Source organism: Pristiophorus japonicus, chromosome 8 (assembly GCF_044704955.1).
Source record: "Pristiophorus japonicus isolate sPriJap1 chromosome 8, sPriJap1.hap1, whole genome shotgun sequence".
Classification (NCBI taxonomy): Eukaryota; Metazoa; Chordata; class Chondrichthyes; family Pristiophoridae; genus Pristiophorus; species Pristiophorus japonicus.
Window position 1 is genome coordinate 162,874,365 of NC_091984.1, and position 17,100 is coordinate 162,891,464.

Consider the following 17,100-nt stretch of genomic DNA (forward strand, 5'->3'; position numbering starts at 1 on the left):
GAGAGAGAGAGACTGGGGCGAGGAGGGGGAAGGAGAGGAGGGAGAGAGAGACTGGGGGGAGGAGGGGGAGGAGAGAGAGAAGGGGGGAGGAGGGGGAGAGAGAGAGACTGGGGGAGGAGAGAGGAGAGAGAGAGACTGGTGAGGAGGTGGGAGGGAGAGAGAGAGACTGGGGGGAGGGAGGAGGAGGAGAGAGAGACTGGGGGAGGAAGAGAGGGAGAGAGAGAGACTGGGGGAGGAAGAGGGGGAGAGAGAGAGACTGGGGGAGGAAGAGGGGGAGAGAGAGAGACTGGGGGGAGGGAGGGAAGGAGGAGGGGGCGAGGGGGAGGGAGGAGGGGGGAAGGAGAGAGAGAGGGCGGGGGGAAGGAGGAGGAGGAGAGAGGGGAGGGGGAGGGAGGAGGAGAGAGGGAGGGGGGGGGGGAGTAGGAGGAGAGAGAGGGGAGGGGGGGAGACAGACGGGTTGAGGGGGAGAGAGAGAGGGGGGGGGGGGAGAGAGAGAGGGGAGGGAGAGAGAGAGAGGGGAGCAGGGAGAGAGAGAGAGACGGGGTGGGGGGGAAGGGAGAGAGATGGGGTGGGGGGAAGGGAGAGAGAGATGGGGTGGGGGGGGAGGGAGAGAGATGGGGTGGGGGGAAGGGAGAGAGATGGGGTGGGGGGGAAAGAGAGTGGGGTGGGGGGAAGGGAGAGAGGTGGGGTGGGGGGGGGGAAGGGAGAGAGATGGGGTGGGGGGTGAGGGAGAGAGAGACTGGGGGGGAGGGGGGAAGTGAGAGAGACGGGGAGGGAGAGAGAGAGATACTGGGTGGGGAGGGAGGGGGTGAGAGAGAGACTGGGGGGGAGGAAGGGAGAGAGAGAAAAAGAGACTGGGGGGGGAGGGAGAGAGAGAGACTGGGGGAGGATAGGGGGAGAGAGAGACTGGGTGGGGTGGAGGAAGAGAGAGACTGGGGGGTGGAGGGAGAGAGAGAGACGGGGGGGGGAGGGAGAGAGAGAGAGACGGGGGGGAGGGAGAGAGAGAGAGAGAGACTGGGGGGGTGAGAGAGAGAGACTGGGAGGGAGGGAGAGAGAGAGAGACGGGGGGGAGGGAGGGAGTGAGAGAGAGGGGGGGGGAGGGAGAGAGAGAGAGACGAGGGGGGGGGGGAGAGAGAGAGAGACGGGGGGAGGGAGAGCGAGGCTGGGGGAGGGAGGGAGAGAGCGAGACTGGCGGGGGGAAGGGAGAGAGAGAGACTGGGGGGGGAAGGGATAGAGAGAGAGAGAGAGACTGGGTGGGGTGAGCGAGAGACTGGTGGGGGGGGGTGAGAGAGAGACTGGTGTGGGGGGGGAAAGAGAGAGAGACTGGTGGGGGGGGGAAGAGAGAGAGAGAGAGACTGGTGGGGTGGGGGGAGAGAGAGAGACTGGTGGGGTGGGGGGAGAGAGAGAGACGGGTGGGGGGGGGAGAGAGACTGGTGGGGTGGGGGGGATAGAGAGACTATTAGGGGGTGGGAAGAGAGAGACTGGTGGGGGGAGGAAAGAGAGAGTCTGGTGCGGGAGAGAGAGAGAGAGAGAGAGACTGGTGGGGTGGGGTCGTGGAGAGAGAGAGAGCGGGGAGGGGAGAACGAGCGAGCAGGGGAGGGGAGAGCGAGCGAGCAGGGGGAGGGGAGAGAGCGCGAGCAGGGGGGGAGGGGGGAGAGGGGAAAGGGAGGAGAGAGAGCGGGGGGAGGGGAAGAGAGAGAGAGAGAAGGGAAGAGAAAGAGAGAGCGGGAAGGGGAGAAGAGGGAGGAGGGAGAGAGAGAGAGAGAGAGGAGGAGAGAGAAGAGAGAGAGGGGAGGAGAGAGAGAGAGCGGGGAGGGGAAGAGAGAGAGAGAAGAGAAGAGAAGGAGAGAGGCGGGAAGGGAGGAGAGAGGAGAGAGAGAGGGGAGGGAGAGAGAGAGAGCGGGGAGGGGAGAGAGAGAGAGAGCGGGGAGGGGAGAGAGAGAGAGCGGGGAGGGAGAAGAGAGAGAGAGAGAGAGAGGAGGGGGAGAGGGAAGAGAGAAGAGAGAGAGAGAGAGAGCGGGGAGGGAGAGAGAGGGGAGAGAGAGAGGAGAGGGTGGGGTGAGAGCGGGGAGGGGAGAGAGAGAGGAGAGCGGGGAGGGGAGAGAGAGGGAGAGCGGGGAGGGAGAGAGGGAGAGCGGGGAAGGGGAGAGAGAGAGAGAAAGCGGGGAGGGGAGAGAGAACAGGGGAGGAGGGGAGAGAGAGAGAGAGGGGGGAGAGAGCGGGTGGAGCGGGGGAGAGAGCGAGAGAGCGCGAGCAGGGAGAAGGGGGAGAGAGAGAGAGCAGGGGAGGAGGGGAGAGAGAGAGGGGGGAGGGGGAGAGAGAGAGAGAGCGGGTGAGGGGAGAGAGAGAGCGGGGGAGGGGGGAGGAGGGAGAGAGAGAGAGAGAGCGTGAGGGGGAGAGAGAGAGCGGGGGAGGGGTGAGAGAGAGAGCGGGTGGGGGGGAGAGAAAGCGGGGGGAGGAGGGAGAGAGAGAGGGAGGTGGGGAGAGAGAGAGAGAGGGGGGGAGAGAGAGAGAGGGTGGGGGGAGAGAGAGAGAGAGAGAGAGGGTGGGGGGGGAGAGAGAGAGAGGGTGGGGGGAGAGGAGAGAGAGAGGGTGGGGGGAGAGGAGAGAGAGAGAGGGTGGGGGAGAGGAGAGAAGAGAGAGGGTGGGGGGAGAGGAGAGAGAGAGAGGGTGGGGGGAGAGGAGAGAGAGAGAGGGTGGGGAGAGGAGAGGAGAGAGAGGAGGGTGGGGGGAGAGGAGAGAGAGTGAGGGTGGGGGGAGAGGAGAGAGAGAGAGGGTGGGGGGAGAGGAGAGAGAGAGAACACGGGCGGGGGGAGAGCGCGCGGGGGTGGGGAGAGAGGGCGAGGGGAGGGAGAGGGGGAGAGCGCGTGCGTAGGGGGGGAGAGAAAGAGAGCGGGGGAGAGGGGAGAGGAAAGAGTGCGGAGGGAGAGAGTGGAGAGAGCAGGGGAGGGCAGAGAGCAAGTGGGGTAGGTGGGGGGGAGCGCGAGGGGTCGTGGAAGAGTCGGGAGGAGAGAGCCGGGGAGGAGGGGGGTTGAGAGAGAGCTGGGGGAGGGGGGGTTTAGAGAGAGAGAGAGAGAGGGAGAGCGTGGGGCGAGAGAGAGAGCAGGGGGTGGGGGAGAGAGAGAGAGCAGGGGGAGGGGAGTGTGAGTGAGCGGGGGGGAGGGAGAGAGAGAGAGAGAGAGAGTGAGTGTGTGAGCGGGGGAGGGTAGAGAGAGAGCGAGCAGGGGGCGTGGGGGAGAGAGCCGGGGTGGGGGTGGAAGAGAGCCGGGGGGGGCGGTGGGTGGGGGGGGGAGAGGGAGCGCGGGTGGGGGCGGGAGAGAGAGCGGGGTGGTGGAGGGAGAGCGAGCGCTGGGGAGGGGGGGGGGGGGGGAGAGAGAGAGAGAGAGAGAGGGAGAGGGAGGGGGAGAGAGAGCCGGGGGGGGCGGGGAGGAGGGGACTGAGGGTTGTTGGGGGAGAGGGTGCTGGTTGGCAGATACGGTTCTTGTTCCGAAATGTTCTTAATATTCTAACGCATTTGCAATATTTAATCCTGTTTTTGGTGAATCCTGTGGACATATACAGCTGGCCCTGCTTGCACCAGGTACGTCTATCTTTCTTTCACTCAGCTCCTCCTAACTGAAGGTTGGGCAGCCTCTGGCTCACTCAGTGCTGAGATTAAGGTTCACTTACTGACTACTGAGGCGTCAGCTGTGGTTCAGTCGTAGCACACTTGCCTCTGAGTCACAAGGTTCAAGTCCCGCTCCAGAGACTCCAGCACAAGATCTAGGCCGACACTGCAGTGCTGTGCTGAGGGAATACTGATGGAGCTGTCTTTTGGATGAGATGTTAAATCGAGGCCCCGCTCCCTCAAGTTGTTGTAAAAGATCCCATGGCATCATTTCGAAGAAGAGTAGGGAGAGTTCTCCCCAGTGTCCTGGCCAATATTTATCCCTCAATCAACATCACAGAAGAACAGATTATCTGGTCATTATCAAATTGCTGTGTGTGGGAGCTTGCTGTGCGCAAATTGGCTGCCGCGATTCCCACATTACACTAGTGACTACACTGCAGAAGTATTTCATGGCTGTAAAGCGCTTTGAGATTTTCTGGTGGTCGTGAAAGGCGCTACAGAAATTCAAGTCTGTATTTCTTTCAACATTTAACCAGCATCACTTAAAAAATGTTGTCATTGTCACATTGCTGTTTGGCAAATTGGCTGCCACGTTTTGTGCAATACAACAGTGAAGTATTTCAGTGGCTGTAAAGTGTTTTGGGATGTTGGGATACTCGGGCAGTGAAAGGCACTATAGAAGTGCAAGTTCTTTCTTTCGCTTACATGGTTAGGGAATTGTTCACACGTCTGATGTGCCCACTCAGAGCTCAGTGATCTCTGATGATTGGAACAGCCGCTCTCCAACTTCACTTTTGGCTCCACCGGAATGAGATTGCACCGGGACCCCCACGCCCACCCGCACCGGGACCCCCAGCGCACTGTTGAGATTGAATTGTTCTTTTCCTTGGGGTGAAATGATCACTAACTGAAAGGCTCTTGTGTTTATGTTCTGCCAGTGGTTAGAGACCAGACCCAACAGGCAGGTTTGCCCTGTTTGCAAAGCGGGCATCAGTCGAGACAAAGTCATCCCCCTTTATGGAAGAGGAAGCACCAGTCAGCAGGATCCCAGGTGAGACTATTACAGCAGCTGCACCCTGACAACTGAACAAGCGACTGGGGAGAGGGTCACTGCATAGAAGAACATTGGAAATAGGAGCAGGGGTAGGCCAATAGGTCCCTTGAGCCTGCTCTAACATTCAGTAAGAACCTGTACTCAACTCAATTCCCCTGCCCGCTCCCCATAACCGTTGACTCCATTATCGTTCAAAAATCTGTCAATCTCCACCTCCATTATATTCAATGATCCATTGGGGCAGAGAAAAAATTCCTCTTTATTTCTATTGTGTTCCTAACACAGATGAGGGTGGTTAAAGTAACAGTGACCTCAGTCTTTATTAAGACACTCCAGATTGAGGAACAGGCCTGAGGGGCCGGCTTATATACAGTGCTCCCAAGGGATGCTTGGATCCCTTGGGACTTCAGGGGATGCGCTCCCTGGTGGCGGAACATGGGAGTGCATGCTTTACAGATACACAACAATTTCCGTTTTAAATGGGCGGCCCTTATTCTGAATATTCCGATTTGCACATTTACATGTAGTATCAGTCAGCTGTGCAGGGCCGAGGTGAGGACAGGTGAATATTGTGGGCAGTTTGAAGATCAGGGCATATTCAGACACAATATTACTCAGGCTCCCCCCAACCCGTGCCCCTCCCCCCCGCCCCGACCTGTGATCCCCTCCAAAAACTCCAGACTTTGAGTGGAAGCAAGTCTTCCTCAATTTCGAGTGACTGCCGATGATGATGATGTATAACATTTTGTGGGGCCTGGATATAGTGGCTATGTCCCTTGGTGGAGGGGTGAATTAGGAGGGGCATCGTTTTACGGTGGTTGGTGGAAGGTTTAGAGGGGATTTGAGAGGAGCTTCTTTACACAGAGGTGGGTGTCTGGAAATCACTGCCTGGAAGGGTGGTAGAGGCAGAAACTCTCATCACATTTAAAAGGTGCTTGGATGGGCACTTCAAGTGCCGTTACCGAGAGCTGGTAAGTGGGATTAGACTGGATAACCTCTTGTTGGACGGCGCAGAAAAGATGGTAAGTACTTCAGGGAACCGAATACGGCCAAAGTGATGATCTGGATTAGTTTCGATCGCCTGGATGGGTCAGAAAGGGATTTTCCCAGATTTTTTCCCCCAATTAGCCTGAGTTTGTATCTTTTTTTGCCTCTTCCAGGACATCACATTGCTCCAGTGTAAAATGTTGCAGTTGTGTGGGGCGGACTGGTTGGGCCAGATGCTCTTTACCATTTCGCCATTGTTCATAGGTTTATATGTGATGTTATGCATGGAAGCAAGTCATCCTCACTTCGAGGGACTGCCTATGATGATGATGATATGTAACCTGCTTTTATGGCCCCCCGACCTGCGAGAGAACAGCTCCACAGGTCGGGCTATAAAAGAGCTGGAGCGGCATACCATTTCAACCTCCAGTGCGAGCTGCTCCAAGTGTGTGACGATTTTGAGATGACTGGATGTCGTCATCAAAACCCGGTCGCCGTTTTGGAGTGTGGGCAGGGACATCGGCAGGGGCCCAGGTACAGAGGAGTGGGAAGGTCGCGGCGGATGAGCGGTGAGTGTTTGTGGCGAGATGCGGTAAATGTTTATGGCGGAGGAGCAGTGAGAGATCGTGGCGGAGGTGCAACTGATGAAGATATGGGGCCCAGAAGAGCCGAGGGCCAACCCACACTGATATGTATGTGGACTGGGTCCGTGCAGCAGAGCAGGTCTCCAGTCGTCTTGGTTAATCCTTGCTACTGGACCAAGACCGAGCTCTGTCAAGCCCGTGTGGTGGCTGGTGTGCAACGGCCAACCCACGCTTAAAAAAAAATCCATGCACAGGCATCTTCCACCCCCTCAATTGGAGTTCAGGACTGGAACATCGGGTCCTTCATTGAAACACCTGTGAAATCGTGGAAGCAAGTCATCCTCGTTCGAGGGGTCGCTTATGATTGATGATATGTAACCTTCATCATCATAGGCAGTCCCTCAAAATCGAGGAAGACTTGCCTCCACTCTAAAAGTGAGTTCTCAGGTGACTGAACAGTCCCAATACGGGAATTACAGTCTCTGTCACAGGTGGGACAGACAGTTGTTGAAGAAAAGGGTGGGTGGGACAGGTTCGCCGCACGCTCCTTCTGCTGCCTGCGCTTGGTTTCTGTATACTCTCGGCGATGAGACTCAAGGTGCTCAGCGCCCTTCCGGCTGCACTTCCTCCACTTAGGGGGCGGTCTTTGGCCAGGGACTCCCAGGTGTCAGTGGGGATGTTGCATTTTATCAAGAAGGCTTTGAGGGTGTCCTCAAAACATTTCCTCTGTCCACCTTGGGCTTGCTTGCCGTGTAGGAGTTCCGAGTAGAGTGCTTGCTTTGTCCGCATGCCTGACACAAAGCTCCCAATGTGGTCTGCCCAGTGGAGCTGGTTGAGTGTGGTCAGTGCTTCGATGCTGGGGATGTTGGCCTGGTCGAGGACGCTGATGTTGGCCTGGTCGAGGACGCTAACGTTGATGCGTCTATCCTCCCAGGGGATTTGCAGGATTTTGCGGAGACCTTCAGAGCAGCTGACCGAGGGTCGTGCAGCTCTTTGTTGGCCGGTGCGGGCATATGATGGGCCGAAATGGCCTCATACGCTGTAGATTTCTATATTTCTATGATCTGATAGCCATTACCGAGACGTGGTTGCAAGGTGAACAAGGCTGGGAATTGAATATTCGGGTATTTGACATTTCAGAAGGATAGGCAGAAAGGAACAGGAGGTGGGATAGCTCTGTTAATAAAGGATGAGATCAGTGCAGTAGTGAGAAATGATATTGGCTCAGAAGCTCAAGATGTTGAATCAGTTTGGTTGGAGATAAGAAATAATAGGGGTAAAAAGTCACTGGTGGGAGTAGTCTATAGGCCCCCTAACAGTAGCTACACTGTAGGACAGAGTATAAATCAAGAAATAATGGAGGCTTGTAAGAAAGGTACGGCAATAATCATGGGTGATTTTAATCTTCATGGACAAATGAAATTAGCAAAGGTAGCCTTGAGCAAGAGTTCATAGTGTATTCGGGATGGTTTCTTGGAACAATACGTTGTGGAACCAACCAGGGAGCAAGCTATTTTAGATCTGGTAATGTGTAATGAGACAGGATTAATTAATCACCTCGTGATGGATCCTCTTGGGAAGAGTGATCATGGCATGGTAGAATTTCAAATTCAGTTTGAGGGTGAGGAAGCTAGGTCTCAAACTAGTGTCCTAAACTTAAATAAAGGCAATTACTAAGATATGATGGCAGAGTTGGCTAATGTGGACTGGGAAAATTATTTAAGAAGATATTTCGTAACTCTCAGAAAAAATATTCCAAAGAAAGTCTCTAGGGGAAGGATGACCCATCTGCGGCTTACTAAGGAAGGAAAGAATGGTATCAAATTGAAAACAAAGGCACACAATGTTGCAAATAGTGGAAGGCCAGAGGATTGGGAAATTTTTAGAAACCAGCAAAGGACGACCAAAAAAATAATGAGAGAAGATAGTTTGAGATTAAATTAGCAAGAAATATAGAAAACAGGCAGTAAGAGCTTCTGCGGGTATATAAAAAGGAAGCGAGTAGCCCTTGGAGGATGAGACTAGGGAATTAATAATGGAAAACGGAAATGGCAGGGACTTTGAACAAATATTTTGTATCGGTCTTCATGGTAGAAGACACTAAAAGCATCCCCGATAATCTGGGGACTATTTGGGGGTGGTTGTGTGGGGAGAGAACTTAAAACAATCACTATCACTAGAGATAAAGTACTAGGCAAACTAATGGGGCTAAAGGTGGACACGTCCCCTGGACTTGATGGTCTGCATCCTCGGGTCTTAAAAGAGGTGGCAGCAGAGATAGTGGATGCATTGGTTGTAACCTACCAAAATTCCCTGGATTCTGGAGAGGTCCCAGCGGACTGTAAAACCGCAAATGTAACGCCCCTATTTAAGAAAGGAGGGAGACAGAAAGCAAGAAACTATAGACCAGTTAGCCTAATATCTGTCATTGGGAAAATGCTGGCATCCATCATTAAGGAAGCACAGGTTGAACCTCCCTTATCCAGAACCATCCCTCGTCCAGAACCATTCCCAGCCACCGGGTAGCGCTTGTGCAGAACTCCTACATGAACAAATTGAAGTCCTTCCTCGCTACCAACTCCCGCAATCGCTGGTCTGACCCCGCGATACGCCCCCCCCCCCCCCCCCCCAATAATCTCTCTGCCGCACTCCAAGCCTCAAGCCAGCCAGCCATGATATCCCCTTGCTCAGTACCTGTACCATCCAATGTAACGTGACCACCCCTCGTCTGGAAAAATTCCTTATCCAGGATAGGCCAGGTCCCGAGGGTTCCAGATAAGAGAGGTTCACCCTGTAGTAGCAGAACATTTAGAAAATCATAATGCAGTCAGGCAGAGTCAGCATGGTTTTATGAAAGGGAAATCGTGTTTGACAAATTTGCTGGAGTTCTTTGAGGATGTAACGAGAGGGTGGATAAAGGAACCAGTAGATGTCATGTATTTGGATTTCCAGAAAGCATTTGATAAAGTGCCTCATAAAAGGTTACTGTACAAGATAAAAGCTCACAGAATTGGGGGTAATATATTAGCATGGATAGAGGATTGGCTAACTAACAGAAAGCAGAGAGTTGGGATAAATAGGTCATTTTCAGGTTGGCAAAATGGGGTGCCACAGGGATCAGTGCTGGGGCCTCAACTATTTACATGACTTGGATGAAGGCACCGAGTACACTCTAGGCAAATTTGCTGATGATACAAAGATGGGTGGGAAAGCAAGTTGTGAGGATGTAAAGAATCTGAAAAGGGATATTAGGGCCCAAGTTTCCACATGGTTTGCTCCTGATTTTTAGGAGCAACTGGTGGAGAACGGAGTATCTTAGAAATCGGAATTCTCCACATTTAAGTTTTCTGCAGTTCTAGTCAGATAGAACAGTTTACTTTTGAACAGAATTTTTTTTCAAAAGGGGGCGTGTCCGGCCACTGATGCCTGATTTGAAAGTTTCCACAGTGAAAACGTACTCCAAACTAACTTAGAATGGAGCAAGTGAAGATTTTTGTAGGCTTGAAAAAACCTTGTCTACGCAGTAAAAAATCAGGCGCAGGTTACAAATTAGGCGTCGGGAACGAGGAGGGGGAAGGGAAGTCATTAAATTCTACAATAAATCCGTAGTTATACTGATACAAATATTATACAAATAAATGCAACCTGAATAAAAATTTATAAGAAAAGAAAAGATTAAATAAGCCATGTTCCTATCTGTGTGAAAGTGCTTCAGGCAGGCCTTTCAGGCAGCGGTTTGCCATCGGGCCCGACGGACGGCGGGGGGAGGGAGAAAGCTGCAAGAAGCCTCAGTGCTGATCATGGAAGGGCGATATGGTTTTATTAAAAAATTTTAAAAATTGAACAGCTACAAAAAATTTGAATAGTCTCAAACAAGTGCATGTGTCCCGTTTATCACAGTCTATCTTTAATTACAGAATGCACTCCCTCACACACAGAAATATCAAGAAAATTAAAATGAAAGCCTTTGCAAGGGTTCAATAAACAAATTTTCACTTTTTCTGCAGCACTTTTTAAAATGGCCGAGTGCCAATGTTTACTTCAGACTGCGCGTGCGCGAACGCTCCAACGCGCACGCACAGGGTTGCCGGTACCAAAAAAACTCATTTCAATTGTACCCGCCCCCTCCTACTTACAAAATCGGCGCGAGTGGTAGGCTCCGCCCCCTGTGCGCCGCGCCAAGCAGACATCGAGCTGCAAAGCGCTCGAGAATAGCGCGTTTTTTTTCAGGCGCTGTTTTCGGCGCGAGAAACGGGCGCCCAGCTCGAAGGGGCGCCTGTTTTGCCGCGTGTGGAAACTTGGGACCATAGATAGGCTAAGTGAGTGGGCAAAAATTTGTCAATGAAAAATGTGGGGAAATGTGAGGTTATCCACTTTGGTACGAAAAATAAAAAAGCAAATTATTTTTTAAATGGGGAGGGATTACAAAATGCTGCAGTACAGAGGGACCTCGGGGTCCTTGTACATTAAACACAAAAAGTTAGTATGCAGGTACAGCAAGTAATCAGGAAGGCAAATGGAATGTTGGCCTTTATTGCAAGGGGGATAGAGTATAAAAGCAGAGAAGTCCTGCTACAGGGTATTGGTGAGGCCACACCTGGAGTACTGCGTACAGTTTTGGTCTCCGTATTTAAGGAGGGATATACTTGTATTGGAGGCAGTTCAGAGAACGTTCACGAGGTTGATTCCTGAGATGAAGGGATTGTCATATGAAGAAAGGTTGAGCAGGTTGGGCCTATACATTGGAATTTAGAAGACTTCGAGGTGATCTTATTGAAACATATAAGGTTATGAGGGGGCTTGACAGGGTAGATGCAGAGAGGATGTTTTCCCTCGTGGTGGAATCTAGAACTAGGGGGCATAGTTTCAGAATAAGGGGCCACCCATTTAAAACGGAAACTAGGAGGAATTTCTTCTCTGAGGGTCATGGATCTTTGGAATTCTCTGCCCCAGAGAGCTGTGGAGGCTGGGTCATTGAATATATTTAAGGCAGAGATAGATTTTTGAGCGATAAGGGAGTCAAGGGTTATAGGGAGCGGGCAGGGAAGTGGAGCTGAGTCCATGATCAGATCAGCCATGATCTTATTAAATGGCGGAGCAGACTCAAGGGGACGAATGGCCGACTCCTCCTATTTCTTATGTTCTTGTGTTTCTTAAATGTAACCACCTCAGCATTGCTCTCATTACAACAATCCTGACGGTGAGAAAGGAGTTCCATTGTGTGTGAGGTTACAAACGTCTCCATTTTACCCTCTCTTCCCTATGGTTTGGTCTGGTTGCATTGCGGAGGTAGATAGTGTTCTCCTGGATTCGCACTGCTCCTGTGCTGCTCACCATTGCCAGGCGACGATTATTATTACTGACAGCCCATACCACTCTGCTTCAATCTATTTTCAAATTGTCTTTTTATAAAATTCATGGGATACCATCATTTTTTTAGGGAATGAGTGCTCCCATTCAGCACAAGCAGTTCGATTCATTCGGCATGTTTCATGGACATATCCTCACAGCAACGATGCTTTCTCCATCCTTTCTGCTTTAGTTGACTTTACACTTTGTCTCGTGCGTTCTATTTCAGAGAGAAAACTCCTCCTAGACCGCAGGGACAGAGGCCCGAGCCAGAGAGTCGAGGGGTGAGTGATGCCCTTTCATTCATTTCAGGGCTACACATTAAATGGTCACGAGAAGGTGGAGAGAAAATGTGAGGAGGGACACATAGAAGTTAGGAGATACGGTGGTTTGTGGTAACAGTGGGATAGTGAGTGTGGTTCTTTGTGTTTGTGTTATGTTCCTGACACAAACTGACAGGAACATAGAAACAGGGAGCTCAAATTTCCCCAGGAGTTGCCCAGCTTTTTTTGGAGTAACTTAAAAATCGCAAATTTCCCCATTTAACTTGCTCCAGTGTAAGTCAGTTAGTTCGGTTTTATTCTAGTTTAGTTTGTTCTCTCCAAAAGAGGGCGTGGCCAGCCCACTTAGGCCTCTTCTGGCCATAGAAGCAAATTTGGCCATCTGAAAGTTACTCCAAACTAACTTAGGCCAGTGTATGTGGCCACTTTTGTAGGCACAGAAAAACCTTACCTACATTCAGCGCAGGCAGCCAGAGATAGGGTGGGGGCGGGGGGGGAAAGGTGAGTTAGAGGATTCTAAAGCACTGAACACCTTCACAATATCAGCACAACAGCTGCACAACATCATCACAAATAAATGAAATAAATCTGCTACTGAAAATAGAGCAGTCCTGCCTTGTCGACTGCAGAACGCACCGGCTAGCCCTCCTGCCAGGGCTAGGGGCGGCAGGCACACATGACTAGGGGTGAGGAATTTTTTCTTTTTACAGTTGTCCCTAAATGTTGTGTGGTCCTAATGGAACATGATTCAGTTTTAATGCAAAATATATTTTATTGGATATTTTACAATGCACTTCAACGACGACAACGACAACAACAACAGCAAAGAAAGTCTGCACCCATCCCTCACCCACATCTCGGGGAAAGTACACTTCCTGATAGAGTCGGTGATGGTGGTGGTGGCGGGGGGGTGCCGTTGGGGGCCCAGCTTGGGTGTGACCGGTGGCTGGTGCGTGGATTGAAGTGGGAGTGGCATTTGAGTATCTGGCCTTTGTTCCCTTATTGCAGAAGCTAGCTCCCTCATGGCATCTGCCATCGTTTGCACACCCTCTGAAATGCCCGCCCTCAGTTCCTGTCTCAGAGCTGATATTTCTCCCGACAGTGTCGCTACCTCATCACGCACCCCACTGACAGTCACTATGAGTGATCTTGTAAGAGCATTGGTCTCCTCACCCAATGACAGAATCTGATTAACCTCTGCTGAGGGCTGCATCTCAGGAGAGACTGGTCAGCTTCTCCTTCCCCTCGCCGTGGGTCTGCCGAGGGGCACCCCTCCAGTGCGAGGTGCAGGCTAGGACAGTGGGGCACTGGGTATCCCAACATGCATTTCACCACCACCACTGGGACCCGCGACCTCGGAAGCTGTGAAACCATGGAATGTCGTCGAGGACCTCATGGAGGTTTCTGGCAGTGCGATGCCCTGTACTATGGACTGATCCATATCGCGGTCAGCATTCTCCCGTGAACACATTTTCATGGACCCCACCTGCCTTGGCCTGGAGCGCACGCATCTGCATCTTCAGGATGTTGAAGAGTGTCGTCGTTTTCTGCAAAATACAACAGAACAGTCAAATGGTTAGCAGTACAGGAGGGGGCAGGATGGGTGGCATGAGTAGTCTCACGTGTAGCAGGCCAGTCAGCAGGTTGATTTGAAGGGTGACTATGCATTTTAATGACTCGCCCTCGCCCTCACCCTCGTGTGTCAGTCCAGTTTGTGCAGAGCCGATTCTTTTTCTGTTGGTGCGACTCAGCAATGCAGCAACCCTCTGTTCCAGGGGTGATAGTTGGTGCAGAATTGGTGGCCCTCCTCCTGTTCTAAGTCTTTCCCTTTTGTTGTGGGCCAATTTCTTCTGCAAAGATGAAAATATAACTTTTACACATGGTGTGCTTTTGATGGGTGGGGCACATAGAGATGGTCACATTTTCAATTGCAGTTCAATTTAAAGATGAAGATATTACTTACACTCATTACTTGACCAATGTCCTGCCATTTCTTCTTGCATTGGCTTCCAGATCTTGCGCCATGCACCCCTGCGGAGTATTCTTCTGCAATTAGGTTCCTCCATCTTCTCATTTCCTTGGGTGAAACTTTTGCCGGACCACTCTTGCTGATAACCAGCTCCAACCATTTCTCCTCAATGACAGTCACTAGTTTCTCCACTTCCTCATGGAGGAAATTCTTGGTTTATCTTGCATGCTCTTGCGCCATTCGTCTACTGGACTTACACTCAGGTAATGTTAAAAATCACAGTTCTCACCTTTCTTCCACCTATCCAGAACTCCTTTCCACTCTTTCAGTCACACAAAAATCACTATTCACACCTTACCTTTATATATGGTCCATTGCCAATGCCGCTGAGGCACTGAGGACACTCTCCCTTTAATTGGCCGATTGCCAAGCTTCCTGTTGCATTGCGTATGCGCACACGCTCAAACGGACATGCATCCCCCTGCTGACACTCCACAAGACGCTGGGCCCGAGCCCCACCCCCTGCTGGCTGCGCTGAGCAAGCGTGGCAGAAGTTCCACCCCCGCAGGCTCTGCAGCGCCACGCCTATGGATCCGGACTACGAGGGAGTGGCCAAAGTGGAAGGATGCAAGTTTGTGCCGCTTTTCTTCGCTTAGAAAGTGGGCGTGCCACCCCTAACTGCACCGCTCTAGGCAGCTGGGGAAATTTGTGCCCAGGAGTAGGTCATTCACCCCCTCGAGCCTGTTATAGAATCATAGAATAATGCGGCACAGATGGAGGCCCTTCGAGTCTATCGAGGAGCAATCCAGTTAGTCCCACTCCCCCCCTCCCCCCCCCCCCCCGCTCTTTCCTCATATCACTGCAATTTTTTCTCCTTCCAGTATTTATCCAATTCCCTTTTGAAGGCTGCTATTGAATCTGTATCCATCACCCTATCAGGCAGTGCATTCCAAATCCTGACCACTTGCTGCGTAAAGAATCTTTTCCTCATGTCACCTCTGGTTCTTTTGCCAATCACCCTCTCGTTATCAACCCTTCAGCCATTGGAAACCATTTCTCTTTACTTACCCTATTGAGACCTTTTATGATTTTAAACATCTCTATCACATCTTCTCTTGGCGTTTTTTGCTCCACTTCTGCACTTTATCCATGGTTCATTCAATTATTCAAGTATTCTGCCATTCAATTAGATCATGGCTGATCTGTATCTTAACTTCATTTACCTGTCTTGGTCCATATCCCTTAATACTCTGATACAGCAAAAAGAGGTGAAGAGAGACTGATGTGTGTTTTCTCAGAATTTGTCCATGATTGGCTGTATCCTAACTGGAGTGCTTTGCCAGCACAGAAAGCGGACTTCTCAGTTCAGTGTCTCTCGTTTTTTTTCTCCGTTTTCCAATGCTGTAAGTGCTGAGCATTGATGTGGGATATATTCATTCCCCAACCATTGATGTGGGATATCCCAGAGTACTTAAGGAAGTAGCCCTAGAAATAGTGGATGCATTGGTGATCATTTTCCAACAGTCTTATCGACTCTGGATCAGTTCCTATGGACTGGAGGGTAGCTAATGTAACACCACTTTTTAAGAAAGGAGGGAGAGAGAAAATGGGTAATTATAGACCAGTTAGCCTGACATCAGTAGTGGGGAAAATGCTGGAATCAATTATTAAGGATGAAATAGCAGCATATTGGAAAGTAGTGACGGGATCAGTCCAAGTCAGCATGGATTTATGAAAGGGAAATCCTGCTTGACAAATCTTCTAGAATTTTTTGGGGATGTAACTGGTAGAGTGGACAAGGGAGAACCAGTGGATGTGATGTATTTGGACTTTCAAAAGGCTTTTGACAAGGTCCCACACAAGAAATTGGTGTGCAAAATTAAAACACATGGTATTGGGGGTAATGTACTGACGTGGATAGAGAACTGGTTGGAAGCAGAGAGTCGGGATAAACGGGTCTTTTTCAGAATGGCAGGCAGTGACTAGTGGGGTACCGCAAGGTTCAGGGCTGGGACCCCAGCTATTTACAATATACATTAATGATTTGGATGAGGGAATTGAATGTAATATCTCCAAGTTTGCAGATGATACTAAGCTGGGTGGTGGTGTGAGCTGTGAGGAGGACGCTAAAAGGGGACTTGGACAGGTTAGGAGAGTGGGCAAATGTGTGGCAGATGCAGTATAATGTGCATAAATGTGAGGTCATCCACTTTGGTGGCAAAAACACGAAGGCAGAATATTATCTGAATGGCGGCAGATTAGGAAAAGGGGAGGTGCAACGAGACCTGGGTGTCATGGTACATCAGTCATTCAAAGTTGGCATGCAGGTACAGCAGGCAGTGAAGAAGGCAAATGGTATATTGGCCTTCATAGCTAGGAGATTTGAGTATAGGAGCAGAGAGGTCTTACTGCAGTTGTACAGGGCCTTGGTGAGGCCTCACCTGGAATATTGTGTTTAGTTTTGGCCTCCTAATCTGAGGAAGGATGTTCTTGCTATTGAGGGAGTGCAGCGAAGGTTCACCAGACTGATTCCCGGATGGCAGGACTGACATATGTGGATGGACTGGATCGACTGAGCCTGTACTCACTGGAGTTTAGAAGGATGAAAGGGGATCTCATAGAAACATATAAAATTCTGATGGAACTGGACAGGTTAGATGCAGGAAGAATGTTCCCGATGTTGGGGAAGTCCAGAACCAGGGGACATAGTCTAAGGATAAGGGGTAGCCATTTAGGACAGAGATGAGGAAAGTTGTTAACCTGTAGAATTCCCTACCGCAGAGTTCAATGCCAGTTCATTGGATATATTCAAGAGGGAGTTAGATATATGGTCCTTATGGCTAAAGGTATCAAGGGGTATGGAGAGAAAGCAGGAAAGGGGTACTGCGGTGAATGATCAGCCATGATCTTATTGAATGGTGGTGCAGGCTCGAAGGGCTGAATGGCCTACTCCTGAGCCTATTTTCTATGTTTCTATATTCATTCCCCAACCATTGATGTGGGATATATTCATTCCATAACCTAAGATGCTATGAAAAGTCATTATGTTGGTGACACTGCAGTTAAGGATATAATGTGTGGCCATACAGTGTGAAAGGCAGTGTTTGGATTGTGTGATAGTTAGCACTGTGCTGTGCACAGCTTGGCGCAGTGGTCAATGGGGAATTACTGCACAATTCTGAAGATAAACCCTGTCCTATCCTAGTGTCATTTGCTACTTCAAAAATTCCGGAGTTACATGTTAATCTTCATTTTAATCCAGTTAA

The 17,100-nt window shown here is 50.7% G+C and overlaps 1 protein-coding gene across 1 annotated transcript in view; it reads left to right on the forward strand.

The window, feature by feature from the left end:
• The window catches only part of rnf185 (ring finger protein 185), a 36,277-nt gene that overhangs the window by 961 nt on the left and 18,216 nt on the right, over positions 1-17,100 (forward strand). Inside the window, exons 2-4 of the mRNA XM_070887490.1 lie at positions 3,562-3,580; positions 4,549-4,661; positions 11,814-11,868. Of these exons, the coding sequence (XP_070743591.1) occupies positions 3,562-3,580; positions 4,549-4,661; positions 11,814-11,868 (187 nt within the window). The remainder of the gene's footprint in view (positions 1-3,561; positions 3,581-4,548; positions 4,662-11,813; positions 11,869-17,100) is intronic.